Raw genomic sequence first — 18,912 nt, 5'->3', positions numbered from 1 at the left:
GAGGGAGAATTCAGAATGTCCAATTCACCTAACAGGCACGTCTTTCGGGACTTGTGGGAGGAAACAGGAGCGCCCGGAGGAAACTTACGCAGACACGGGGAGAACGCGCAAACTCCGCGCAGGCAGCTGGTACCTAGCATCAACTCTGAGATGAGCGTAAAATGCTATATAACGTTCATCACCACGACTGCCTGTTTGTATCTCTGCACCATAATTGACTTCTACTTCATCCAGACTTGATATATCCCAGTTTTGCTTTTTTTTTTTACTGGCATGTTGAGTCGCACTGTATATAAAATCCAGCTCATGCATACCCTGCAACTTCCTCATCCTATCTCACAATGGTTTATCGTTCCTGGTCTCAATAAATTGGCTCCCTGTCCCCTGACACATTGTATCCCAAATCATTGTCATCTTTCACAGGTACCGCCATGGTTTGTCCAATCTCTGTCTACAATGTCCTCTAGTCCAATCTATTAGTGCGACCTCTGTACTCTTTCAATTCTGAACTCTTTTGCATCTTGCCCTCCCTCTTCTGGCAGGGCTTTCCGCTGTCTTGCTCTGTAATCAAGAACATTCACCCTGAAACTCTCCGGCCTGCTATTTCAAAATTTCAGAAAGGTTCTCAAAACCTACTTCTTGGACCGGGCTTTCAGTCTCTTTCTATATCTCTCTAACTGTTATCCAGCGTCTGAGAAATGTTTTCGGTATTTATTATGTTAAAGGTGTATCTTAACTACAGACCACTGTTCTTGTTACAAGGATGAGCTCAGTCTTTTCATGGTGGAAGTCACTACTTGTATGTTTGTTTCTTTATAGAGCGATGGAACACTGTTGGCCACAGGATCATATGATGGATTCGCAAGAATATGGACAAAGGATGGTGTGTAACGAGTTCAAATCTGTATATCTTTAAAATGCCAGACTCCTATTGAATTTTTGCATTGAATTTGAATGTCCATTTTTCAGGCAACCTCGCAAGCACCCTAGGACAACATAAAGGGCCCATCTTCGCTTTAAAATGGAATAGAAAGGGAAACTGTATTCTCAGCGCAGGTGTTGATAAGGTAAGAATGAAATGCAGCAATAGTTTGCAGAGAAGCAAATATTGGACCTTTTTTGTGACAGATAACTGATCATCCCAACCTCTGAGCGGATGGCCCTCTGCACTTTTTTTGAGCTATTTTCTCTTGTGTACCTGGTGAACACACCCATCTGCGAAAACTAGTCCCCAGGTTTTTGCTGCTGGACTTGCGACTTGTCCATGGAGCAATGAATGTCAGCAGCTCAGTAATGATTACTTTTGCAATCTCCCCACACCTCTCTGGCCATTAGTTGGAGTTCCCCCCCTTGGTGAAGCAACTGAGATTGGGAACTTGGTAACATGGAAGATCAAGGACCCATTTTTCACACCCGAGCCATCGCATTTCCAATTCATTATCATTGATGAAAGGTATGGACTTCCGGGCACGGCGATGACCAGCTAAGTCGCACGTTTCGGCAGCTCCCGGTGGAAAGGACTTTTGGGCTCTTAATAGGAGCCCCAACGGCAATTTTAACGGCTAAAAACACTGTGCGGTAAACCAGAAGGGAATCCCCCCTGGACACGGATGGAAAAAGGAGAGGAAAGTGGCCGGATTGCGGTGGATCCTCTAGAGCAGCGGCCAGGAAGGCAGGCACAAAGCAAGATGGCGTCGGAAGGAGGCAGTTTAATATGGGGCCCTGACCAACAAGAGTTCCTGCGGCGTTGCGTGGAAGAACTTAAAAAGGAGATGAAGAAGGAGCTGTTGGCCCCGATATTACAGGCGATTGAAGGGCTAAAGGAGGAGCAAAAGACCCAGGAGCAGGAGCTTCGGGTCATGAAGGCAAAGGCTGCTGAGAATGAGGACGACATACAGGGCCTGGTAGTGAAGACAGAGATGCACGAGGCACAACACAAAAGGTGTGTGGAAAGGCTGGAGGTGCTGGAGAATAATGCGAGGAGGAAGAATTTAAGGATTTTTGGTCTTCCCGAAGGTGCAGAAGGGGCGGACGTCGGAGCATATGTGAGCACGATGCTGCACTCGTTAATGGGATCAGAGACCCCGACGGGCCCATTGGAGGTGGAGGGAGCCTATCGAGTTATGGCGCGAAGACCGAGGGCTGGAGAAATTCCTCGAGCCATAGTGGTGAGATTTCTCCGATATAAGGACAGAGAGATGGTCCTCAGATGGGCAAAGAAAACTCGGAGCAGTAGGTGGGAGAACGCGGTGATCCGCGTATATCACGATTGGAGTGCGGAGGTGGCGAGAAGGAGGGCAAGCTTTAATCGGGCCAAGGCGGTGCTGCACAAAAGAAAGGTTAAATTTGGAATGCTGCAGCCGGCAAGACTGTGGGTCACACATCAAGGGAAACACCACTACTTTGAAACGGCAGAAGAGGCGTGGACATTTATTGTCGAGGAGAAACTGGAATAAGCGGGCTAGAAAAAGAACCTTTGGGACAAAGTGGTGGGGCGAATATGTGGGGTGAAGAGGGGGGGGGAAAGAGGGAAGAGATGATTTCCCAAGTTGTTAATCCTGCGACCCTGTAACTTTTCTCTCTTCCCCATGTCGTGGGGGAGGGGGGGAGGGAGGATGAGGAGCTGGGGGCACCGGCCATTGGGGGCGGGGCCAAATGGGAAGCACGGGCTTTGTTCCCGCGCTATGGTAATCATGGCGGGAACAGGGAAGCAGGAAGGAGGGGGCCTCGCACAGTGGGAGCCGAGGTCACGGGGGGAAGCCGAGGTCGGCCAGAGTTTGCTGACTTCTGGGAGCAACATGGGGGGTGCAATTACGCTAGTGAGGGATCTAGGGGTGGGGGGGGGTTAACTGGGTTGCTGCTGCTGGGGAGAAGGGGGAGCTGGGGTGGGGTGGTCGGGGCGGGAGGGCGCCATTGGGGGGAGATACGGCTACGTGGGAACCGGATGAGGAGCTGGATTGAAAAAGGAGATGGCTAGTCGACAAGGGGGGGGGGAGGTATAGGGCCCCCCAACCCGGCTGATCACGTGGAATGTGAGAGGGCTGAACGGGCCGATAAAGAGGGCACGGGTACTCGCACACCTAAAGAAACTTAAGGCAGATGTGGTTATGCTGCAGGAGACGCATCTGAAACTGATAGACCAGGTCAGACTACGCAAAGGATGGGTGGGGCAGGTGTTTCATTCGGGGCTAGACGCAAAAAACAGGGGGGTGGCTATACTAGTGGGGAAGCGGGTAATGTTTGAGGCAAAGACCATAGTGGCGGATAGTGGGGGCAGATACGTGATGGTGAGTGGCAAATTGCAAGGGGAGGCGGTGGTCTTAGTGAACGTATATGCCCCGAACTGGGATGATGCCAACTTTATGAGGCGTATGTTAGGACGTAACCCGGACCTAGAGGTGGGGAAGTTGGTAATGGGTGGAGATTTTAATACGGTGCTGGACCCAGGGCTGGACAGATCGAGGTCCAGGACCAGAAGGAGGCCGGCTGCACCTAGGGTGCTTAAGGACTTTATGGAGCAGATGGGAGGAGTAGACCCCTGGAGATTTAGTAGACCTAGGAGTAAGGAGTTTTCGTTTTTCTCCTATGTCCACAAAGTTTATTCACGGATAGACTTTTTTGTTTTGGGAAGGGCACTGATCCCGAAGGTGACGGGGACGGAGTACACGGCTATAGCTATTTCGGATCACGCTCCACATTGGATGGACCTGGAGATAGGGGAGGAAAAAGAACAGCGTCCACCCTGGAGAATGGACATGGGATTATTGGCAGATGAGGGGGTGTGTTTAAGGGTGAGGAGGTGTATTGAAAGGTACTTGGAACTCAATGATAATGGGGAGGTCCAGGTGGGAGTGGTCTGGGAGGCGCTGAAGGCAGTGGTTAGAGGGGAGCTGATATCTATTAGGGCACATAAAGGAAAGCAGGAGGGTAGGGAAAGGGAGCGGTTGTTGAAAGAACTTCTGAGGGTGGACAGACAATATGCGGAGGCACCGGAGGAGGGACTGTACAGGGAAAGGCAAAGGCTACATGTAGAATTTGACTTGTTGACTACGGGTAATGCAGAGGCACAATGGAGGAAGGCACAGGGTGTACAGTACGAATATGGGGAGAAGGCGAGCAGGTTGCTGGCCCACCAACTGAGGAAAAGGGGAGCAGCGAGGGAGATAGGGGGGGGTGAAAGATGAGGAGGGAGAGATGGAGCGGGGAGCGGAGAGAGTGAATGGAGTGTTCAAGACATTTTATGAAAGATTATATGAAGCTCAGCCCCCGGATGTGAAGGAGAGAATGATGTGCTTTCTGGATCAGCTGGAATTTCCTACGGTGGAGGAGCAGGAGAGGGCGGGACTGGGAGCACAGATTGAGACGGAGGAAGTAGTGAAAGGGATTGGGAGCATGCAGGCGGAGAAGGCCCCGGGACCACACGGATTCCCAGTTGAATTCTCTCGGAAATATATGGACTTGCTGGCCCCGCTACTGATGAGAACCTTTAATGAGGCGAGGGAAAGGGGGCAGCTGCCCCGACTATGTCAGAGGCAACGATATCGCTCCTCCTAAAGAAGGAAAAAGACCCGCTGCAATGCGGGTCCTATAGGCCTATTTCCCTCCTGAATGTGGACGCTAAGATTCTGGCCAAGGTAATGGCAACGAGGATAGAGGATTGTGTCCCGGGGGTGGTTCATGAGGACCAAACTGGGTTTGTGAAGGGGAGACAGCTGAATACAAATATACGGAGGCTGCTAGGGGTAATGATGATGCCCCCACCAGAGGGGGAAGCGGAGATAGTGGTGGAGATGGATGCCGAGAAAGCATTTGATAGAGTGGAGTGGGATTATTTGTGGGAGGTGCTGAGGAGATTTGGCTTTGGAGATGGGTATATCAGATTGGTACAGTTGCTGTATAGGGCCCCGATGGCGAGCGTGGTCATGAATGGACGGGGGTCTGATTATTTTCGGCTCCATTGAGGGACGAGGCAGGGATGTCCTCTGTCCCCGTTATTGTTTGCACTGGCGATTGAGCTCCTGGCCATAGCATTGAGGGGTTCCAGGAAGTGGAGGGGAGTACTCAGGGGAGGAGAAGAACACCGGGTATCTCTGTATGCGGATGATTTGTTGCTATATGTGGCGGACCAGGCGGAGGGGATGCCAGAGATAATGCGGATACTTGGGGAGTTTGGGGATTTTTCAGGGTATAAATTGAACATGGGGAAAAGTGAGTTGTTTGTGGTGCATCCAGGGGAGCAGAGCAGAGAAATAGAGGATTTACCGTTGAGGAAGGTAACAAGGGACTTTCGGTACTTGGGGATCCAGATAGCCAAGAATTGGGGTACATTACATAGGCTTAATTTAACGCGGTTGGTGGAACAGATGGAGGAGGACTTTAAGAGATGGGACATGGTGTCCCTGTCACTGGCAGGTAGGGTGCAGGCAGTTAAAATGGTGGTCCTCCCGAGATTCCTTTTTGTGTTTCAGTGCCTCCCGGTGGTGGTCACAAAGGCTTTTTTCAAAAGAATCGAGAAGAGTATTATGAGTTTTGTGTGGGCCGGGAAGACCCCGAGAGTGAGGAGGGGATTTTTGCAGTGTAGTAGGGACAGGGGGGGGCTGGCACTACCGAGCCTAAGTGAGTACTACTGGGCCACCAATATTTCAATGGTGTGTAAGTGTATGGGAGAAGAGGAGGGAGCGGCGTGGAAGAGATTGGAGAGGGCGTCCTGCAGGGGGACGAGCCTACAAGCTATGGTGACGGCACCGTTGCCGTTCTCACCGAAGAAATACACCACAAGCCCGGTGGTGGTGGCTACATTGAAAATTTGGGGGCAGTGGAGACGGCATAGGGGAAAGACGGGAGCCTCGGTGCGGTCCCCGATAAGAAATAACCATAGGTTTGTTCCGGGGAGAATGGATGGGGGATTTGGAGCATGGCAAAGAGCAGGGGTAGCACAATTGAGAGATCTGTTCATAGATGGGACGTTTGCGAGTCTGGAAGCGCTGACGGAAAAATATGGGTTGCCCCAAGGGAATGCATTTCGGTATATGCAACTGAGGGCTTTTGCGAGGCAACAGGTGAGGGAATTCCCGACGCAGGAGGTGCAGGATAGAGTGATCTCAGAGACATGGGTGGGGGATGGTAAGGTGTCGGACATATATAGGGAAATGAGGGACGAGGGGGAGATCATGGTAGATGAGCTGAAAGGAAAATGGGAAGAAGAGCTGGGGGAGGAGATTGAGGAGGGGCTGTGGGCTGATGCCCTACGTAGGGTAAACTCATCGTCCTAGTGTGCCAGGCTAAGCCTGATACAATTTAAGGTGTTACACAGGGCACATATGACTGGAGCACGGCTCAGTAAATTTTGTGGGATAGAGGATAGGTGTGCGAGATGCTCGAGAAGCCCAGCGAATCACACCCACATGTTCTGGTCATGCCCGGCACTACAGGGGTTTTGGGTGGGGGTGGCAAAGATGCTTTCGAAGGTGGTGGGGGTCCAGGTCGAACCAAGCTGGGGGTTGGCTATATTTGGGGTTGCAGAAGAGCCGGGAGTGCAGGAGGCGAGAGAGGCTGATGTTTTGGCCTTTGCGTCCCTCGTAGCCCGGCGCAGGATGTTGTTAATGTGGAAGGAAGCCAAACCCCCGGGTGTGGAGACCTGGATAGACGACATGGCAGGGTTTATAAAGTTAGAACGGATTAAGTTCGTACTAAGGGGTTCGGCTCAAGGATTCACCAGGCGGTGGCAACCGTTCGTCGACTACTTCACAGAAAGATAGAGGGAATGGAAAAGAAGAAGACAACAGCAGCAACCCGGGGGGGGGGGGGGGGGGGGGGATCGGACGGACTCTCAGGGATGTTATTGTATATGTATAGGCACTTGTTTTAGGTAATGTATATTGGACTGTTGGATTGTATCTTTGGAGAGTATTTATTTTTGACAAGGCAGTTGCCACTTAGTTTGGTTTTTTTTCTGTTCATATATTATTTGTTTATTTGTTTAAAACTGGCCACTGTTATTTATATTGCTTTATTGTTGTTTAAAAGAAACACTACGTACTGTTATGTTTGGCCAAAAAATCTTGAATAAAATATATATATATATATATTTTTTAATTGATGAAAGGTATGGGCACCGCACAGTCAATTGCTCGTAAATAGTTTTTGATTTTTCAGACCCTCTTCCAGCCTGTTGTATTTCCTGCTGAGACTAAAAATCTCTTTTTGTTTTCAGACAACAATAATTTGGGATGCTCACACAGGCGAAGCTAAACAGCAATTTCCATTTCATTCAGGTAAAAAGAAACGATGCAATGTATTTTGATAACCTTTAAGGAACAAGACTGTTGTAGTTTAGGCAGGTGTTTACAAGGTTGTTGCATAAAATAACATTGATTCTGTGTAATTCAATCAGAAGGGGTGTGGTTGTCATTCAAGCTTTCCATGTTTTGTTTCTGGAACCTCCGTTTTGGACACCAAAAAGGTTGACCCTGCATGGATCTTGGTGTGCAGGGGACAATCTCAAAGTTTACAATATTACAAAACTTGGAAGTTTTGTAACTTCCACGGTAGCACAGTGGGTAGCACTGTTGCTTCACAGCTCCAGGGTCCAAGGTTCAATTCCCGGCTTGGGTCACTGTCTGTGCGGAGTCTGCACATTCTCCCCGTGTCTGCGTGGGTTTCCCCCGGGTGCTCCGGTTTCCTCCCACAGGTCCCGAAAAGACACCCTGTTAGGTGCATTGGGCATTGTAAATTTTCCCTCTGTGTATCCGAATAGGCGCCGGAGTGTGGCGACTAGGGGCTTTTCACAGTAACTCCATTGCAGTGTTAATGTAAGCCTATTTGTGACAATAAAAAAAGGTTATTATTATTAAGTATTGCACACTGTGAAGAGGGCAGTGTAGAATTTCAAAAGGACGTTGAAAGTTGCTGGAGTGAGCAGATAGGTGGCAGACGAAGTTCAATGCAGAGAGCTGTGAGGAGATGCATTTTGTCGGAAGAACTTGAAGAGACAATATAAAATAAGGGGTAAAATTCTTAATGGGATGTGGGAGCAGAGAAACTGGGTACATTTGTGCATAAATCAGTGAAGGTGGCAGGACAGGTGAAGCAGACAGTTAATAAAGCAAATGGTATTGTGGGCTTTATCATTAGGGGCATAGAGTACAAGAGCAAAGTGGTTATGCTGAACTTACACAAGGCACTATGTAGACAACAGCTGGAATATTATGTACAGTTCTGGGTGCCACACCACAGGAAGGATGTGAATACATTGGAGAGTGTGCAGAAGAGGTTTACAAGAATGGTTCCAGGGATGAGAAACTTTACTTATAGGGATCGGTTGGGACTGTTCTCCTTGGAGAGAAGTAGGCTAAGAGGACATTTGATAGAGATATTCAAAATCATGAGGGGGCTGGACAGAGTAGATAGGGAGAAACGGTTCCCACTCGTAAAATGATCGAACGACTGGTCGGCATGTGGCGCAGTGGTTAGCACTGGGACTGCGCCGCTGAGGACCCGGGTTCGAATCCCGGCCCTGGGTCACTGTACGTGTGGAGTTTGCAAATTCTCCCCATGTCTGCGTGGGTTTCAGCCCCACAATCCAAACATGTGCAGGTTAGGTGGATTGGCCAGTCTAAATTGTCCCTTAATTGGAAAAAATAATAATAATTGGGTACTCTAAATGTTTTTTTAAAAATGATCGAACAAGAGGGCACAGATTTAAAGTGGTTTGCAAAAGACGCAAATGTTATGTGGGAAAAACAATTTTTCACAAATGATTGGTTCGGGTCCAGGATGCACTGCTGGAAGTGTGGTAGAAGCAGGTTCAATCGAGACATTCAAGAGGGCATTAGATAATTACTTGAATAGAAACAATGTGCAGGAGTATGGGGAAAGGCAGGGGAATGACATAATGTCATAATGCTTATTGAGGAGCTGATGCAGATGGGCTGAATGGTGTGCTTCTGCACGTAACAGTACTGTGATTCTGTGAAGTAGGCATGCAGCATTCCATGTGAAAATCACTGCCCTCTAATATTTTCCTAAAACCATCAATCATTCAAAGTCTCATTGATGACACCTTTAATTAATTTCATACTTAATTTTGTTTAAATAAGCTCACAACCATTGGAAAAACTCTTCAAAGAAGGTTTGACATAATCGAGTAAATGAAGATGTGAAACAAATCCAGCACTCCCTTTTGCAACTGAGTAAACGGACCCCTGTTGGGCTGAGGCTATTAGTTATTCTTGGAGCTCAGCCAAGGATTTATTATGAAGCCATTTGGCAACTGTATCAACAGAATGATGTTTTTCCAGATGGCCTCATTATGGCTTGGCTGAGATTCAAAATGGGCAGCTTTATGAGAAAGTCAGAAAAGCAATGTTTTTCAAATGGATTTTTGAATGAATGTTTTCTTTTTGTGAACATGTCAGTTCTTTCAGGGGGTGGCAGGCGAGTGTGAGAAGTGTGGACGAGGACCAGCAAACCACGCGCATATGTTCTGGGGCTGTGAGAGGTTGGAGAGATACTGGCAGGGGGTGTTTGGGATGGTATCAAAGATTGTGAGGGTAGAGGCCGGGCATGACCCGATGGTGGCAATTTTTGAGGTATCAGAAACGCCGGAGCTGATGGAGGGGTGGAAGGCCAATGTTGTGGCCTTCGCAACTCTAGTTGCCCAGCGAAGGATTTTGCTGGAATGGCGGTCGGTAATGCCGCAGGGGGTGGCGTCCTGGCTGGGGGACCTGTACGACTTTCTCCGACTGGAGAAGATTAAGTTCGAACTGATAGGGATCAGCGGAGGGCTTTGAGACACAATGGGGACTGTTCTTGACTGTGTTTGAGGAATTGTTCGTCGCGGGGGGGGGATATGAAAAGTGGGGAAAACTTGTACGAACGGTGAACTGTGAGATGTGGAGAATGTACTCTGATTTATTTAAGTTTTTGTACTTTTGAATATGTTTGGAATGAAATACATTTTTTGGATAATAAACAATTATTCTAAGATTGTTAAAAAATATGTCAAAGATTTTCAGTGATATGTAGCTTTGTGGTGTGTATCTGGTGCATATAGGGTGCATGGAGATATGAGGGCACATGGAAGATATGAGGGCGCTTGGGAGATATGAGGGCACATGGGAGATATGAGGGCGCTTGGGAAATATGACAAGGCTTAGAAGGAGCATGGGAGTGGATGGGAGAACGGATGGGGGCCGGGGGTGTAGGGGTTCGAGGGCCTAAAAGCCATAATTGCAACTTTGCCGGGTCCCAGTGAATGGAGCTGTCCTTCTAACCTGCTGTCCTTCTATTGCTGACTTAGGAGGTGGCAGGTCCCACCTCCAGCCCACATCCATCTCCCCTTCATGAGTATAAGGCAGTGGCGTTCCTCCAGAACAGAGAAGAAATCACGGGTTCAGGAAAATTCCTGATTCCAACCCATGGTATTAATTTTTTTCAGATCTGCTGTTGTGTCGAAATGCTGGGTGGCAACACTGTATCAGTGATTGGTTTATTCAGATTACAAATACATAAACATTGGAAAGGATTTTACCAGACTAATTTGCAGTGATTGGTGTTGCAAGATTCGCATGCTTGAACACCTAAGTTAGAAGGATTCGTTATGGATGAGCTGACATTTAAGTGGTATAATCACTTTCTTATGTCTTTCAGTGTGTCCAGTGCCACTTTACATTGTCAGTTTGTAATTTGACTTTACTGATTTTCTTTGACCATGTGAAAAATCTAAAGGCCGCGTACCATTGTAAAATTCTTAGTATTTTGCAGAATGAAACATTGTGAATTCAGCAATGCGTTCTACAGCCTTAGAAATTGGATAACTCTTCAACCATTGATATTCATTTGAACCTTTAAAATACCCGGAACAGCTTTTATTAAGCTATAAAATAAATTGTTGGCGTGTTGTGCTCATCAAGGTGAGAGCTGTCAGTCTGTTGAGCCAGTGTCAACATTAAGCAGTCGAGAGAACAGTTTTATGTGAGCAAACGTAACTTTGCTCCAAAAACCTGCCTCAACTTCAGAAGGCCATTCACTCTGCATCATTCTGATATTTTATCAATTCCTATGCCAGCCATTTTGAAGTTAAGTTGCTAACTTATGTGGCCTTGAATCAAGTTGTTGTCCGTTCCAAAGGGAACTGATTTCAGATTGCTCAAGCTCATGCCATGTTGGAAACCGTTGTCCTGTTCAATTTACACCCTAGGCGGGATTCTCTGATCCTGAGGCTAAGTGTTGACGCCGTCGGAAACGCCGTTGCGTTTCCCGATGGCATCAACATGGCCTTAGGATCAGCAATTCTGGCCCCAACAGGGGACCAGGACGGCACTGGAGCAGCCCACGCCGCTCCAGCTGCTGATCCCGGCGTCAACTGGCCGCCGCGGAGTCCGCGCATGCGCAGTGGTACCGGCGCCAGCGCGTGCATGCGCAGTGGCTCCCTTCTCCGCGCCGGCCCCGACGCAACATGGCGTAGGGCTACAGGTTCCGGCGTGGAAGAAAGGAGGCCCCCAGCCCGAGAGGCCGGCCCGGTGATCGGTGGGCCCCGACCACGGGCCAGGCCACAATGGAGGCCCCCCCACCCCTCCCCATAGGCCACCCCCGGACCCTTCCACGCGGAGGTCCTGCCGGCTAAGAGCAGATTAGAACGACGCCGGCGGGACTCGGGTTTTCTGTTACGACCGCTCGGGCCGAGAATCACCGGGCGGGCCCCGTAGAGCGGCCCCCTGCCGGTGCCGACCACGCCGGCACCAATGGCGGCGTCGGGGCGACGTGGTGCGATTCACGCTGGTCGCGGGCGATTCTCAGGCCCGGCCCCGGGCTGAGAGAATCCCGCCCCCTGTTCTTATTTGGGTCCCGATAGGTTAGTGTGTGAATCCCAATGCACCACTCATTGCAAAATACATTTTAATATTGAGTAGAGTATCGAGTAAAAATTGAAGGATAAAGATAAATCACTAGAAATGAAATTGGTCTGTGTCTATAAGGGGCGACCAGTTATATATTCCCAGAGAGTAAAGTTGAAAATTAGCTCCCTAGTCTTTGAGTGAAGTGCCTTCAGATGAAAACCCAGCAAGGTGGAATGTTACTGTTGGGACCAGTTAGACCATAAGACATAGGAGCAGAATTAGGCCACTCGGCCCATCAAGTCTGCTCCGCTATTCAATCATGGCTGATATTTTTCTCATCCCCATTATCCTTCCTTCTCCCCATAACCCCGATCTCCTTATTAATCAAGAACCTGTCTATCTCTGTCTTAAAGACACTCAGTGATTTGGCCTCCACAGCCTTCTGTGGCAAAGAGTTCCACAGATTCACCACCCTCTGGCTGAAGAAATTCCAAATTTCTGTTTTAAAGGATCGTCCCTTTAATCTGAGATTGTGTCCTCTAGTACTAGTCTTTCCTACAAGTGGAAAGTGGAAACATCCTCTCCACGTCCACTCTATCCAGGCCTCTCTGTATTCTGTAAGTTTCAATAAGATCCCCCACCTCAACCATTCCTCCTACGACAAGCTCTTCATTCCAGGTATCATTCTTGTGAACCTCCTCTGGGCCCTTTCCAAGGCCAGCACATCCTTCTTTAGATACGGGGCCCAAAACTGTTCACAATACTCCAAATGGGGTCTGACCAGAGCTTTATACAGCCTCAGAAGCACTTCTCTGCTCTTGTGTTCTAGCCCTCTCAACATGAATGCTAACATTGCTGTTCTTGAGTTTGAAGTGCGTAGTTCTTTAAAAATGCCGATCAGGGCAACTCTTATTTTTAAAAAAGCATTTCCTTTTTTAAAAAAGTATTTTTATTAAGGTTTTGCAAAATTTTTCATAATAAAACAGGAGTAACAATAATAACGAAACAAACTAGAGTGAACATTAACATAGTGCAAAAAGAGAATATACAATAACAATTAAATAGACATTACCCCACGTGACTCAGTCTCCCAATGAAGCACTCACCCCCTCCCCCCCCATACGGATTGCTGCGGCTGCTGACATTTTAATTTTCCCCGAGAAAGTCGACGAACGGCTGCCACCTCCGAGAGAACCCTAGCGTAGACCCTCTTTAGGCAAACTCTATTTTCTCGAGGCTGAGAAACGCAGCCATGTCGTTAACCCAAGTCTCTACACTCGGGGGCTTCGAGTCCCTCCACATTAATAAAGTCCGTCTCCGGGCTACTAGGGAGGCAAAGGCCAAGACGTCGGCCTCTTTCGCCCCCTGAACTCCCGGGTTTTCTGACACTCCAAAGATCGCTATCTCTGGACTCAGCACCACCCGTGTGTTAAGCACCTTGGACATTGCCCTCTCGAACCCTTGCCAGAATCTCTAAGCTCCGGGCATGCCCAAAACATGTGGACATGGTTTGCAGGGCTGCCCTTGCACCTCATACAACTGTATTCTACCCAAAAAAACTTGCTCATTCTCGCTGCCGTCATGTGTGCCCGGTGGACCACCTTAAATTGAATTAGACTGAACCTGGCACATGATGAGGAGGAATTAACCCTGCCCAGGACTCTGCCCACAGACCCGCTTCCAACTCACCTAGCTCCTCCTCCCACTTGCCCTTGAGCTCCTCCACCGGTTTAAAAAAAAACATTTTCAAGTGCACTGAGCATTTCTAATTGGTTGGTTGTGATGCAGCAGTTCACCTATCGTTCTGATCATTGTAAAAATATAGAGCCACTCAAAAACATATTTGTACGTTGTGAAATTGTTTTAAATAAAGTTATTATAATTATGTAGCTGGTCCAAGAGCGAATGACTCCCAAGTTTTCATTTATCCTATTGCTAAGCAATTACATGAATGTGAGTTCCATAACAGGCCAGTTGTTTTGTTTCAATTATTCGGGATGGTTTGGAAACCGTTTATTTAACTACCTAATAGCAAGAAATGTTCCACTTTCAAATGACTAATACGAAATTACCATTCATTTCAAGTGAGTTCAGGGTAATCTTCTATTAATTTGGAAACACTAATGGTTTATTTAGTGTTTTTAGATGGAGCCAAATTTTTCCACCCCTTCTCGCGGGTGTGATCTTCTGGTCTCACCAAAGGTGACCCCGATCCCCACCTATTTCCCATTGAACCCACCCCCCTATCTCCGGGAAGCCTGCGGCGAGTGTTTGCCGTCAGCGGGATGGGAAGATCCCACTGGTGAGAACATGAGAAGATTCCCCCTTCCACCCAGAATATCTGGGATTTGACGTTTTCAGAATGTTCCAAGGCATCAGATCATTGCAAAAGAAGGATCCCATTGACAGAGGAAATTGAAATCCGTGATCCTAGAGTGAACATAATGGGTGTAATTCTCCCCCAACGGCGCGATGTCCGCCGACTGGCACCCAAACTGGCGCCAATCAGACGGGCATCGCGCTGTCCCAAAGGTGCGGAATGCTCCGCATCTTTGGGGGCCGAGCCCCAACATTGAGGGGCTAGGCCGGCGCCGGAGGGATTTCCGCCCCGCCAGCTGGCGGAAATCGCATTTGTTGCCCCGCCAGCTGGCGCGGAAATGCGGCGCATGCGCGGGAGCGTCAGCGGCCGCTGACAGTTTCCCGGCGCATGCGTGGGAGCATCAGCGGCCGCTGAAAGTTTCCCGCGCATGCGCAGCGGGGAGAGTCTCTTCCGCCTCCGCCATGGTGGAGGCCGTGACGGAGGCGGAAGGGAAAGAGTGCCCCCACGGCACAGGTCCGCCCGCGGATCGGTGAGCCCCGATCGCAGGCCAGGCCACCGTGGGGACACTCTCCGGGGTCAGATTGCCCCGCACCCCCCCTGGAGCCCGCCCACGCCGCCTGGTCCCGCCGGTAAATACCAGGTTTAATTTACGCCGGCGGGACAGGCAATTTCTGGGCGGGACTTCGGCCCATTCGGGCCGGAGAATTGAGCGGGGGGTCCCGCCAACCGGCACGGCCCAATTCCCGCTCCCGCCTAATCACCGGTACCGGAGACTTCGGCGGGGGCGGGATTCACGGCGGCCAACGGCCATTCTCCGACCCGGCGGGGGGTCGGAGAATGACGCCCAATGTTTCTGCTGGGTAATACTAATTATACAAAGTTTTATTATCCAGTGACCATGTTAGGAGTTTCAGCGCAGGTTTGTATTGGACTATAATAAAAGAGTTGGCTACTTCAGGCTGCTATTGTGTAATTACCCAATATCCCCTGTTGCAACTCATCCAAACTGCCACAGAACTAAACCACTCCCATAATCTTCAACAGCATAATCTCTTTCCTTCAACAGCACCTTTCAAACATGCAACCTCGACCACCTAGAAGGACAGGCGTGGCAGTGGCATGGGAATACCGCCAGTTGCATGCTTAACATCACCTAGCACCACCCCCCCTCCCCTACCCCGTCCTCCTCGAGCGACGCATCACCATGACTTGGAAATATGTCACCGTTCCTTCACCGCCGCTGGCTCAAAATCCTCGAACTCCCTCCCTAACAGCACAGTGGGTGTAACTGCACCACGTGGACTGCAGCAGTTCAGGAAGATGGCTCACCACCAATTCTCGAGGGCAGTAGAGGGATGGCCAATAAAATTGCTGTCTAGCCAGCGACAAGCACATCCTGTGAGAGAATAAAGAAAATACCGAATTGGCATTTAGCCCCTATTCTCTCTGTGCTTCTAATGTGGTTATTCCACAGGTGCAGATGGGCATTGAAGATACCAGCTTACATTTCCAATCGTGGCGAACACTCAGAAATTTGTCAATATTGAGGGGTGGAATGGCACCACCATTTCTGGCAAGTTCAGTTATGTTGAAGCCCAGAAGCTATTGTGTACCTGAAACTCCAAAGGGGCTCACACTGATGCAGCTTCGGCACTTCTTATTCTTTAAGTGGCAGGGACCATTAGTTCAAAAACTTTGCCTGTTTGTGCAAAATGTTAGGGTTGACCATTCTGTCTATGTCCGTATCCACAAAATAAAGAGAAGGTAACAAATCTATTGTGAATGTAAAATGTTTTCATGATTCTCTGGACATCCCCTGGCTCCTCCCCGTGCACCTTTCTTTTTGCTCCTCCCCTGTTTCCCCAGCTCTGCTTTGGCTTTCCCCACTTACTCTTCACATCCCCCTGTAGTGATATCATGGTTGTGTTGTAATTCACCAACTGACCATTAGGAGTCTCATTAGTATATAAGTGAATGTTAGAGTCAGGTGACCTCAGACTAACTGAAGAGCTGGGAGAGAGGTTGCTTGTGCGTATTAATACTGTTATTCATCTGTTGTTTTGTATACAGTTGACCCACAATTAATGTTAATAAATTGTTTATAGCTTTAGCTACCCGTGTTCTTGCAATATAAATCAGGTCACCCAACAAGAACTTTACATGGTACCAGGAGTGGGGTTGAGCTTAGCGTAAGTGTCGGAAGCGGCACTTGATGGAGGGAAAATAACTCTTTCTTCACAGTTTCACCACTGTCAGGGATGTGAGGCCAACATTGAAGTGTAGGAAATTCTTCAAATCCCCTTGTCAGTATTCTTCCCTTCAAGTAAAATGATCAAAAGTAGAATTAACTGAGCACTCTACAATGTGCAGATTTTGCAGCTGACGTTTACATATTAAATGTCATGAATTTGGAAAAAACATGAACCTTGTGCGACGCATTCTAGACATTGTCAGTTAATCTCCCTAGAAAACACGCATTTAAGCTTTCTGAAGAAAGCACTGATAATGAAACTTTCTCTGTGTGATTCTTTGAAAAAAGAAGAATGCAAAGACTATTGCAGTAGATTAGGGAAAGCTTTAAAGACTGCAATGCAAATCAGGTGCTGATTATTCATTTACAAATGAGTAATGGGCTGGTGCACCTTTTACGTGGTTTACACGTGCATTGAGGCTCTTTTTTTTAAAAAAAGTTTTGTTTTTGCTCATCAAGGCTTGACATGTTAGTTCCGGGAAATGAATATGTTTCAATTTCCCTCAACTGTGAATCTACCAAGCTCTTTATAGTCAGATGTAATCAAGATTTCACCTTTGCTTTCTCCCAACAATACCCTGTGAAAAGCACCCTTTCTTGCAATAGTTCAAGTTTCATTTCCTACACCAGTCATTTCTGTGACCTCTTTGAACGCAATTAACAAATTGTGGACAATTTGGTGCTGTCAGTCTCTGACAGCTTGGAGCTAGGTTAGGGTTGCCCAAATTTGTTTCACACAGGATGCTAATAGTGAGTGGAATGAGAATGCTTTCACATTTTGGTTTGGGTGCTATTGAAATCCTTTTGAAGAACCGCACGTTAATTGCGAGCATGTCTTTCCTGTACAAGAACATCACGTCAGGCTGTTCAAGAGTAGCGCTGATAGAATCTCAAAGAGAGTTGCTGTCTCTGTCAACTCACTGAGTGTCTTAAGACAGAAATAGAGAGGTTCTTGATTAATAGGAGGATCATGGGTTATGGGGAGAAGGCAGGAGAATGGGGATGAGAAAAATGTCATCCATGATTGAATGGCGGAGTAGACGCGATGGGCCGAATGGCCTAATTCTGCTTCTTTCGCCTAATTCTGCTTCTATGATTTTATGGTTTAACTCCAGGACTCATCCGAGGTCAGGATAGGGATGCGAATGATCCTTGAATTCTGAAGTTTGCTTTGCTGATGATGAAAAGTCACCTGAAACTTTAATAAATTATGTAACTATTATATCCATAGAATCCCTACAGTGCAGAAGAAGACCATTCGGACCATCAAATCTGCACTGACCCTCCAAAAGAGCACCCCACCCAAGCCCACTATCATTAGACTATTATATTCATGCTGTTTAAACCTAGTTACAAGTAACACATTTACGTTAAAGCATTTAGAGTCTTTCTTTCTGTCTTTTAATTTGTCTATCTGTGGACAGTGAAAGCTTTTTGTGTCTAACATCTGCTTCATTCATGTTCATTGCACATTTTAGGACTACCAAAATCATATAATCTGGGTAGGCGGAGGTAAAATGGGGGCAGGACTTCATCAAGCAGATTTTTTCCTCTTTATTGTTACATTGCAATGTCAGCAGAGACATGACTAGCATGAAAATATCACCTGTCAAACTTTCTGCCATTTATTTCCCTCTACTTGATGCTGCCAGGATTGTGGGCAAAAAGTTTTAAAAGTCAGAGGAATAAATTGCTGTAGGGAGAGTGGGAAAGTTAAAATATGCCCCATTGAAACTTTTTTAAAAGCTCTTCATCCATGATGGAGTGTCATGGTAGGTAGGTTATCAGAACTTTTGGGCAATCAGATTGGTCCATTTACGATCACAAGAAATGTGAGGTCTTTGAACAATTTTATGAAAAACATGACAACAGTAATAGAGAAGAAAAGCAGAATACTATGGATGCTGGAGATCTGGGGGGGGGAAAAAAATCAAAATGCTGGAAAGAAATATAACAGGAGTCTGGGGGAGAGCAATGGAGTTGGTGAGGTTGATAATAAAAAACACCGGATTTCTGGTGGCAGCTTGTAGGTGGAGATCGCACATTAGGTGCTCCTGCTAGATGCTCTAGTTTTTAGACTTTTTTGCCAGTTTCATGGGTAGTTTGTGGGTGAGTTGGTGTGGGAAGTCATAAGGAGGTTGGGGAATGTCGGAAGTCTCAGAAGAAAGGTCCTGGGAAGAAGGGGATGGAGCGATAAGTCCACTGGCAAGTGCTGCTTAAAGATCTGCAGGAAGATAAATGGCGGGGGTTGGGTTCCCGGGTGGGGCCGCACCACTCACGGAGGAAAATCTGACCGAGGTGATGTCGGTGGAGTTGGAAAGGCTGTTTGTCAAGCATTTGGAGGTGCTTAGGAGGAAGATAACAGCTTCACTTAAAGAGTGTGTGGAGGAGGCGATTGCCCCAGTAAAGGCGGAAGTGATGATGACGTCAGTGGAGGTGGAGAAGTCTTTGTCGCAGCACAGTGACCAGTTCACTTTGATGGGTGAGGAGATGCGGAAGGT

At 47.8% G+C, this 18,912-nt stretch overlaps 1 protein-coding gene across 9 annotated transcripts in view; it reads left to right on the top strand.

The window, feature by feature from the left end:
• LOC140391985 (F-box-like/WD repeat-containing protein TBL1X) overlaps positions 1 to 18,912 on the top strand; it is a 424,525-nt gene that overhangs the window by 383,300 nt on the left and 22,313 nt on the right. For all 9 annotated transcript variants that reach the window (XM_072477106.1, XM_072477097.1, XM_072477098.1 and 6 more), the window contains 3 exons: positions 820 to 883; positions 970 to 1,067; positions 7,214 to 7,274. In XM_072477106.1, coding sequence (XP_072333207.1) covers positions 820 to 883; positions 970 to 1,067; positions 7,214 to 7,274 — 223 coding nt within the window. The remainder of the gene's footprint in view (positions 1 to 819; positions 884 to 969; positions 1,068 to 7,213; positions 7,275 to 18,912) is intronic.

Source organism: Scyliorhinus torazame, chromosome 15, assembly GCF_047496885.1.
Source record: "Scyliorhinus torazame isolate Kashiwa2021f chromosome 15, sScyTor2.1, whole genome shotgun sequence".
NCBI lineage: Eukaryota > Metazoa > Chordata > Chondrichthyes > Carcharhiniformes > Scyliorhinidae > Scyliorhinus > Scyliorhinus torazame.
Note: the sequence above shows the minus strand (reverse complement) of the source record. Positions and strands in the feature narration are given on the sequence as shown.